Source organism: Solea senegalensis, unplaced genomic scaffold (genome assembly GCF_019176455.1).
Source record: "Solea senegalensis isolate Sse05_10M unplaced genomic scaffold, IFAPA_SoseM_1 scf7180000013958, whole genome shotgun sequence".
NCBI lineage: Eukaryota > Metazoa > Chordata > Actinopteri > Pleuronectiformes > Soleidae > Solea > Solea senegalensis.
Genome location: NW_025320925.1, coordinates 12501 through 22939, shown reverse-complemented (window position 1 = coordinate 22939; position 10439 = coordinate 12501). Strand labels below are relative to the sequence as shown.

Sequence of the window (10439 nt, the reverse complement as noted above, 5' to 3'; positions counted from 1 at the left end):
GACACAAAGTGACCACACGAGGCAGCAGTGGACCAGCAGCTCCTGTGTCCCCGCGGGCTAAAATCACTGGTTTTCTCTATGGGGTTTGGTGTGGGAGAGTGAGTGCTTTACAAACTTGAGTTTCCTGCTGGAAAAGTCTGTCTCACAGTCTGTCTCACAGTCTTTCTCACGTCTGTCTCACATCTGTCTCACGTCTGTCTCACAGTCTGTCTCTGTGCAGACTTTGTTCCATAAATTTTCTGTTAAGTGGCTAAAATCTCTTCAAATGTTAATTTCTGATGTTTTTCAAGTGTAAATTTTTTTTTATTGACTTCCAAAATGAAGTAAATATTTCATATATGTTTACGTCCCTGTTCCATATCATAGAGTTTATTCTATTTGGCACTCGTCTCCTGTCGACCTCTGACCCTCTGTGCTGTGTCAGCACATTTCTTGGTGTTGGAATAATTCAAATCAAATCAAATGTAATAAATGCTTTTTGTTTATTTTGTTCTAAATGCTTTTTGTTTATTTTGTTCTATTTTTTTTTTGCTTTTAAATAATTTCGTTTTTGTATTTTTATTTAATCATTTTTTGTTATTGTGTTTAACATTTTTCTATCCTTTCATCTCTCTCGCTCACTCTGGCCAACTGTTGTGTGATTGTCCTCCGCTAGGCGGCAGCATTGAGCCGCTGTCAGAGGAGAGAGAGAGAGAGAGAGAGAGAGGGAGGGAGGGAGAGAGAGAGAGGTCAAATCACTCAGTTTTAGTTTATTATTAGAGGAAATAAAACATTCACACACTGTGTGTGTGTGTGTGTGTTCACACAGTGTATGAGGACCTGATTGAAGACAACCAGCAGCTGTTTGGTGTTGTTCAACAGGAGAGAGGGATGAGAAAAGAGAAGAGGAAGAGATGAAGGGTAAAAAGGAAAGGGAGGAAGGAAGGATGTAAGTAGGAAAGGAAGAAAGATAAAGTAAGGAAGTAAAGACAAAAGTTAAGGAAGGAAAGAAGGAGGGACATGTAGTGAAGGAGGGTAGGAAATAAAGAAAATAGAGGGAAGGAAGGAAGAATGGGAGAAAAGAAAGGAAAAAGGAAGGAGAGAAGGTGCTCCGGTGTGAATGAGGTTAAAGGGATAATCCGTAAAATCCGTAAACGTAATCATGAATCTGTTTGACGCGGTGAGAAGCACGCAGCGCAGTTTCTGCGCAAACGACGCAACTTTTAACGTTTACACCAGTGACTGAAATCAATGAAATCTGTCAATGATTTCAATGATTCCGTCATTTTTCTTTTACTTTCTTTCTTCCCTGCAGGTGACGCGCGCGCGCACACACACACACACACACACACACACTGGCTCTCCTCCGGCTGCAGCACGCTCCGCGCCTCTTCTCCTCTCGCGCTTAGCTTGCTGCTCACTCCAACACCAGAGGAGAGAGAGAGAGAGAGAGAGAGAGAGAGAGAGAGGAGAGGGAGGGAGGGGAAGAGGGAGAGAGAGAGAGAGAGAGAGAGAGAGAGAGAGAGAGAGAGAGAGGGGGGGATTCTCAGGGGGGGGCTGAGGGGAGGGGGTGGGGCAAGAGGGGGAGAGAGACGGGAGCCGCTTATTCGCCTTCCAGTTACCACTATAAACACACCACACACACACACACACACTGAGAGAGAGAGAGAGAGAGAGAGAGAGAGAGAGCGCAGACAGAAAGGTGGAGGGAGAGAAGAGTGGAGGACAGAGAGTCAGAGGAGGAGAAAGAGGACGGAGGCTCCTGAGCATCTTCATCATCACCTTCTTCAGTTTGTGTGCGCGTGTGGATCTAAAATCATCTTTGTTTCAAACTCCAGCAAAAAAAAAAAAGTAACGAGTTTTTCTTCAGAGAGAGAGTTTCCATCATCTTCATCATCATCATCATCTTCATCTTGTTCTCGTGCCGCTGCTGAAGTTAAACTGTGATCCAGGACTTCTTCACTTTTTCCTCTCACTCTGATTTTATTTTTGTGTGAAACCTAAAAACGCGTTTGTTTCACGATGAGATTTCAAACTTCACTCTCGCGTGATTCTTCTTCTCCTCACACTTTAAACCACTCAGACACGCGCACGAGGCTTTTTTATTATTAATTAATACATAAGTGTGTGTGGTGTTTTTTTTCTTCTTTTTAATTCTTCTTTTTCTCATTAATATTATTATTATTATTATTATTATTATTATTATTATTATTATTATTATTATTATTATTGTTGTTGTTGTCTCTTTCCACGCAGCAGCAGAGTTCATGTCACGGGTCAGCTGATCACCTGCGCCACTTTTGCACTTTCCACGCACAGAAACGACACTTTGTGACTTTTCTTTTTTTTAAAAAAACTGTGCAGACTGAGTTCATTCATTGTGAGAAAACACACACACGCACACACACACACAGACACACACACACACACACACACACACAGACGCCTCTTGTCAAAAAAGAAAATCCACGGCGTGTTTGGAGGAGAGTCCACGCGCACAGAGGATCGTGGTGTTTGGACACGTTTCAGTTTGTTGGAGGATCCCTCAGCTGCAGATCCTTCATCATCCTCTTCATCATGCTGTTCGACAGCTTTGACCTGGTCTCGGCGCTGGCCACGCTGGCCGCGTGCCTCGTGTCCGTGGCTCTGCTGCTGGCCGTGTCTCAGCAGCTGTGGCAGCTCAGGTGGACCGCGACCCGCGACAAGAACTGCAAGCTGCCCATGCCAAAGGGATCCATGGGCTTCCCGTTCATCGGAGAGACCTGCCACTGGCTCCTGCAGGTAAGAGACCGCTGCACGGTGTCACACACGGTGTCCACCACTGTCCCGGTGTCCACCACTGTCCCGGTGTCCTGCCTAAAATCAGCCTGTTTAGAATGGACCTGTAGTGAGTGTGAGTGAGTTCTAATATTAAACCTGTTCAAAGAAACAAAGTCAATTTAGCTCCAAAAATAACACAGTGACACGAGGACGATGGAGAAAAGCCAGAGTTGTTTTTCGTTATTTTATATATAATGTTATATTATATATTATGTTAGATATAATGTTAGATATAATGTTATAATGTTAGATATAATGTTATATTTGTTATATATAAGGTTATATGATAGATGTAATGTTATATATAATATTATGTTACGTTATCATGTTATAATATAATGTTATATATAACATTATATAGGTTATAATGTCATGTTATATATGTTATATGATGAATATTATATTTAATGTATATGCAATACATAGACTTTAAAACACTGCGCGCGCGCTCCCGTGGACCTGAATGAGTTGTTACATTGAACTCTTTTTTTTTTACTTTAACTTTGTCACTAAAATCACACTTTCATTCATTCATTCATTCATTCATTGATGTTAAAGTCATGTGTAACGGACATTGTTACAATGTGACACAGAAACAGTGAGAAAACAAAGTCTCGCGCTGTCGTTGAATTGAATCATTAGTTGTTTTTTTATATTTATTCTCTGAATTCAGCAGATTTTCACACGTCATTCATCACTGTTACGCGCCGTGTGTGTGTGTGTGTGTGTGAGATATTTGCGCACGTTCTGTCGCGCGTGTTTTCATGTTTTTTGTTTTTCTTTCATGTTCGGGGTTAAATCAGAAGTCTCCAAATGTCTTTAAAGATTCTGTCACTTTCATCTTCGCGCGCGCGCGTCACCACAGATGAGTTTAAAAGGGTCTCAGTCTCTGCGGCTCCAGCGCGAGATCACAGCACTTGACGAGATCACTTCAGTGTCTGGGATTTAAAGAGTGAATCTGAAGCGCTGATACGCGCAATCTGTCTGATACTGACGCTGCTACACACACACGCGCGCACACACACACACACACACTCACGCGCACACACACACACACACACACACACAGTGTCCAGGATGATGGATAAAAAGACAGTTTTCTTCACAGAAATGTGCTGAGTCAGTTTTGAAGATGATGTGAATGTTTCTGAGCAGGCTGATGATGATGATGGTGATGATGATGATGATCGGGGGAGGGGAGGGGTGTGGACGTGGGTGTGTGGGTGTGTGTGTGTGTGTTAAAGCAGGAGAGTTTGACGAGCAGAGGCACGTTGGCCGCGTGCGGGGCTTGAACTCTCCGTTACATCTGACACTGAGCGAGACGCGCTGCAGGAATGTAACCGAGGAGCAGAGCCAAGTTTATAGAGGAGGAGGAGGAGGAGGAGGAGTCAGCCATACGGGGATATAACAGGCTGTGGACATGTCCATACTTATGAGGACCAAATGTCCACACAGTCACAGAGACTGTTTTTTCAGATATCAATGAGAGTTTATGCTCTGAGTTGAGTTCAGTCTGATTATATGAGGCCTGACTATGCTGTGAGCGCCCCCTGCTGCTCACACACAGAGGCTCACTCTGTGTCATAAAATCTGCATCAGTTTAAGTCCACAATATCTTCTCTGCTGTCTTCATCTCACTGTTCAACTGAAGTTTGTAAACCACACCAAAGCCCATAGAGAAAATCAGTGATTTTAACATCACAGCACACAGGAGCCGTGGATCCACTGCTGCCTCCATCACTAAGTTCAAATGAGTTATTTTGTAAAATTCGGCTTTTGAAATCCTTTGTTTAGATTCACCTCAGTGACACAAAGTGACCACACGAGGCAGCGGCGGACCAGCAGCTCCTTGTCCCCCGCGAGCTAAAATCACTGATTTTCTCTTTGGGCTTTGGTTTGCGTCACAAACTCAAGGAGAATTTTGTTCCACGCGAGGAAAATGAAAACAGAAAAGTAGCCTGACGCGGGAAAAGTGACCGAGCCTCAGATCTGCTGCTGCTGCTGGACGACGACGTGTCGCTCTCTCTGAGACAGACGCGGGGGCCGACGGCGCCAAGTTCACGCAGCGTTCATTTAACGTCAAGAAAGTGAGAAGCAAAGTGACACATGTTGGTTTTTTTCAGACGAGAACCTTCCTGATGAAGAGTGTCAGAACAAAAGAGGCCAGAGGCGAGAGACAGCGGCGTTTCTGCTCGCTTAAAGTCTGGAAAACAAGCGGAGAAAACTGGTCTTTGCTTCTGAAAAGGAGACATTTATCGTCTTTACCATTTAGAAAGAAATGTGGAGTCCTGACGTCTCAGGCGCTCACTGACAGTTTAGCGATACATTTGTCGTATTTCTTTATCCAAATAACGTCAAACTCAGTCAGTAAGTCACCTGACGAGTTTGAAGCCTTTCAAACCAACAATCGCGTTAAGTAGAGATGTTTTGGCGACAAATGTTATCGCATTTATTCAAAGATCTGTGGTTTGTTTGTGTTGTCAATGGTTATTTAAAGCCGCAGGTGCTTTTCTGGCCACACGAGGGAGACAGAAACAGCTGTGACGTATCACTGGCTGAATGTGACGCAAGTTATTTTCATTCATCTGATGAATATCGGGTCACTTTTTGCTCCGTGTTTGGTCTCCACCACAGAAAACCCTGCGTCTTTATAGCAAAATTTACGCCAGATACGAGAATTGTATTCATCGCAAACGCTCGATATTTGACTGTAGATCGACAGTTTGTAAACGCGAGTGAGGAAGCTTTTTCGAAAATCTCAGTTTATTTACGTGAATTTACACACACACACACACACAGAGCGGTTCCATTTTAAAAGGATATGCAGTTTAACGTTGGTGCTGCCAAAGATCTGTCTGCTCCTGTTAGAGACCAGACGCTGCCAAAGCAGGAGCTACACACACACACACACTGAGTTCAGGTGTGTTTACGCATAAACAAACACATTTAATCACCACTTTAACATAAAAAGTACTTGATTTTGACGCGTTGTGCGACATTTTTTTACAAACTCAACCAGTAACAAAGCAAACGTACGATCTTACTTTAGATTTTTTTTTCTCATCACATTAAACGCGACGTTCAAAACAAACAGCACAGTCAACGTTTGTGGGTCGTGACCTTTGTCACCTTTTATAACAGTTTCCTTCTGTGGCCACTGGGGGTCGCCAATGCGCTACATTCAGACAGGATTTTTTTTCGATTTAAGAGGTAAACATTCTCAGTAAGCATAACGCACACATATGTATGTATGTATGTATGTATAATATATATATATATATATATATATATATATACACACACACAACACAAACACATACAGTATATACAAATGTCTCCGCCTCCTCACTCCAGGCTCCACCCCCTCAAATACAAATTGAATCACAAAAAAAAATTGTGCCGGAGACAAAAAAAAAGTTATTTTCCGAACATTTTCTGAAGTTTTTTGCTCATGAACGAGGGCACTGATGCTGCCCATATACAGTATATATATACTGTATATATATACACACACGCATTACACACACACACACAGACACATACTGTATATACATATACACACACACACATATACTGTATATATATATACACACACACTGTATATATACACACACACACACACTGTATATATACACACACACACATATACTGTATATACATATACACACACACACACACATACTGTATATATATACACACACATATACTGTATATATATACACACACACTGTATATATACACACACACACATACTGTATATATATACACACACACACACATACTGTATATATATATAAATACACACACACTATATATTATATACACATACATATACTGTATATATATACACATACACATATATACTGTATATATATACACACACACATATACTGTATATATATACACACACACATACACTGTATATATATATATACACACACACACATATACTGTATATATATATTTACACACATATACTGTATATATGTACACACACACATACTGTATATATACACACACATATACTGTATATATATACATACACACACCTACTGTATATATATATATATATTTACACACACACACATTTATACTGTATATATGTACACACACATATACTGTATATATATATACACACACACTGTATATATACACACACACACATATACTGTATATATATACATACACACACATAGTGTATATATATATATATATACACACACACATATACTGTATATATACATTGTTTTGCAGTGATGAAGTGTAAATGATGGAGGAGCAGAGTAATAACAGTCGTGCAGAACAGACGCTCTCTCATCACACAGTGATGACAGCTGCTCACACACACACACCTGTGTGTGTGCTTGAGTGTGTGTGTGTGTGTGTGCGTGAGTGAGTGCGTGAGTGTGTGATCAGGAGTTTACAGCACATGTGGGATTCTCTGTGTTTTGGGCGGATTGTGCCTTTAAACAGCTCAGACAGAGGCAGGACTGTGAGACTTTAACTATAGAAGGTTCCATGACTGAGCTGCATAACTGTGGTCTCACACACACACACACACACGCGCACACGCGCACACACACACACACGTTTCATCGATGACAACTTTTACTTTCTCTTTGTTTTTGTTGGTGAGAATTTTTCACTGAGGACAGACTGTGTGTGTGTGTGTGTGTCATAAACACTGACCTTGTCAGAACCAGTAAAGCCCTAATGGAGACCAAAACCTGGTCCCAATGAGGCAGAACCTCATTTCTAAATTGAGCACGATTTTGTCATTGTGGTTGTGGAGGAAGAGAAGAGTGTGTGTGTGTGTGTGTGTCATAAACACTGACCTTGTCAGGACCAGTAGTCCTCATGGAGACCAAAACCTGGTCCTAAAAGAAGTGCCTGTTCAAGTGTCCTGACAAGTACTTCTGTACAAACCTATGTATGTGTGTGTGCATGTATTTGTATGTGTATCTTTGTGAGGACCAAAAAAAAACCACACAAACCATAGGAAGTGAGGACATTTTCACAACTTTAAAGGACTTTAGGGGGTTAAGACCTGGTTTTAGGATTAGGTGTTTGTGTGTGTGTGTGGAGCGATAGTATAAAGTGCTTGTTTAAAACTTCGCGGCCGCAGAGCACGCTCACTCGCGCTTCGCAGACTTCCGTCGCGTCTTGCGTCCGCCCGTCGCCACGGAGACGTTTCATCTTCAGCTGTCACGTCCGCTGTGTTTCTCCTCAAGTGCAAGTAAACGGTTTAAGTTTCTTTTCTCATCTTCTCGCCTTCTCATTTCCTCCAACTTCATCCGTTCATCCATCCATCCCTCCCTGCCTTCCTCCTCCTCCTCCTCCTCCTCCTCCTCAGATTAGCAGTAGGTGCTGGCAGCTCTTTCTTTGCCCCGTCTTTCACCCCGAGAACACGCTGCTGTTCTGAAGTTCACTCTGTCACTGAGTGTGTGTGTGTGTGTGTGTGTGTGTGTGTGTGTGTGTTGGCCCCTGACCCGAGGACATTATAGAAAGGGAGATTACTTGTTCAGGACTCTCTAAACACTCACCCTGAGACCCTACTAATACCCTGACACACACACACACACACACACACACACACACACACACACAGAGACACACACACACACACTCTATTCTCCGTGTTTTTTGGCTGAACTATCGTCACCCCTTCCTCCGTTAATCCCTCTCCTCTGGGCTCCGCCTCCTCTGCCACGCTCTGCGCTCGCTTTCTCTCCCTCCCTTTGTCTCCGTCTCCCCCGCTCCTTGATTCCATTCTCCCTCTCTTCTCCTCCTTCCCTCCTTTCTTTCCCTCCTTTCCCGACCCTCCTTCCTTCTCCCTCTCTCCGTCTCTGTGATGTGGTGGCGTGACCGCGGAGAGACGTGGGCTCATTGTCAAGTCGAGGACCTGTCGCTCCATTCAGACGCACAATCACGCACGCGCGCACACACACACACACAGGTTCCCTGGTATCTGTGGCTGAATGATTGACAGCTGAAAAGAGAGCAGGAATTCCTTCACAGCCTTTGACCTCGTTTCCTTCTTGTCCTCCGACGTCGCCTCGTTTTCCATTTTGAACTTTTAGTTTTTAAAAAGTCCGTCAGGATTTTTCGTCTCTGTAATATTTTGGTGGATTTTTGCGACCGACACTTAAACGCGAAGGATTTAAACATCGGATTTATGTGAATTTGCGTTCACGGAGCGACTGCTCTTTAATTTAGTAGATTAATCTAATTTAATAATCCATTGATCAGATTTGAGGTTTGTGTGTTTTTTTGTGGTTTCCTCTCCTTAAATGTGAGTATGTCCTTGTTTCCTTGTTTAGTTTCTGACGTCCGTGGATTAAAAAGACATTTTTTGTGGTTTTTAATCGACTAAAGGAAGAACGACAGATTAACCCATCGTGCAAATAATCCTGAATTATCCGACGAACGCAGGTTTTATTCGTATTTATGGTCATTTAAACGTCCACGGACAAAACGTCAATGCTCGTTTAGGTTTGAGACGTTTGGAATAATCGTGTTGTGTTACGATAATCCCGGCCAGCGCTTTTTTTAAATAACTGTTGTTAAATTTGAAATGTTTAACATCAGCAAAATCTCGTCAACTGAAGAACGTGCGTTTAATTTCCACAACAGTCGTCACGTCATCTTTATTTCTTTATTCGTTTATTTTTAGGATTAACCGTCGATTTATTAACGTCACAAATAAAATCTGCACTTTAAAATCCTTATTATGGGATGGATTCTGGGTCCCAGACCCCGACACTGTGAATATACAATGTATGGGTCAAAGGTCAGTGTGTGTGTGTGACTCTGTGCTGCGTTCACTGACTCACAGACACACACACACACACATGTGGGTAAACATAATTAGCCGTGTGTGTTTTTTTGTTCTCGCTCTAATAAAGAATCATTTGTCCAAACGTTTTCCACTGAAGTCACAAAGACCACATTTATAAAGCCAGGACCAGGTTTCTGCTCCGGGCCAACGGCAACACAACACACCGGCTATTTTTAGAACGACGACACCACGGACACTCTGAGTGTGTGTGTGTGTGTGTGTGAGTGAGAGAGAGAGAGAGTGAGGGAGTGTGTGTGTGTGAGTGTGTGTGTGAGTGAGAGAGAGAGGGAGAGTGAGTGTCACTGAGTCTGACCTTTGACCCTGACAGGACCTCAAATTCACGTGTACTTAACATAATTTTTTTTTTTTTTTTACAATTTTTCTTGGAAATGTCAAATGATGTGTTTTAAATATACAATTCATCCATTCATGAATGAACACATGACACGTTTGTGTTGCGCTCGCGAGTCGAAGTGATTTTCTGTGAAAATAAAATCACAACGTTTGTGTGGATTTTTTACTTTTAAAAGAGTGTAGAAGATGACGTTCATATTAGTTACACGCTCAGCGACAAACGTGACACAACGTGAATACACAACAGTGTGTGTTTAAAACTAAGTTGAAGATCAGCCTTCATACAGAAGTTTTTTGAATGAAAACGATGAAATGAAAGAAGAATAAAGGTGATCGTAGCTTTGACCACGGAGACGATTTGAATGTCTCTCGTGTCTCTCGTGGTTTTCAGTTCACGTCACAGTTTGTTCGTGACCTCGGTGAGAAAATCGGCCGTAACTGTCGTGGT

General features: G+C 42.3%; 1 protein-coding gene across 1 annotated transcript in view; it reads left to right on the top strand.

The window, feature by feature from the left end:
* Positions 1 to 2412: 2412 nt before the first annotated feature.
* The window catches only part of LOC122760717 (cytochrome P450 26B1), a gene marked incomplete at its 3' end in the record, with an annotated part of 19991 nt that continues 11964 nt past the window's right edge, over positions 2413 to 10439 (top strand). Inside the window, exon 1 of the mRNA XM_044015876.1 lies at positions 2413 to 2760. Coding sequence (XP_043871811.1) covers positions 2557 to 2760 — 204 coding nt within the window. The remainder of the gene's footprint in view (positions 2761 to 10439) is intronic.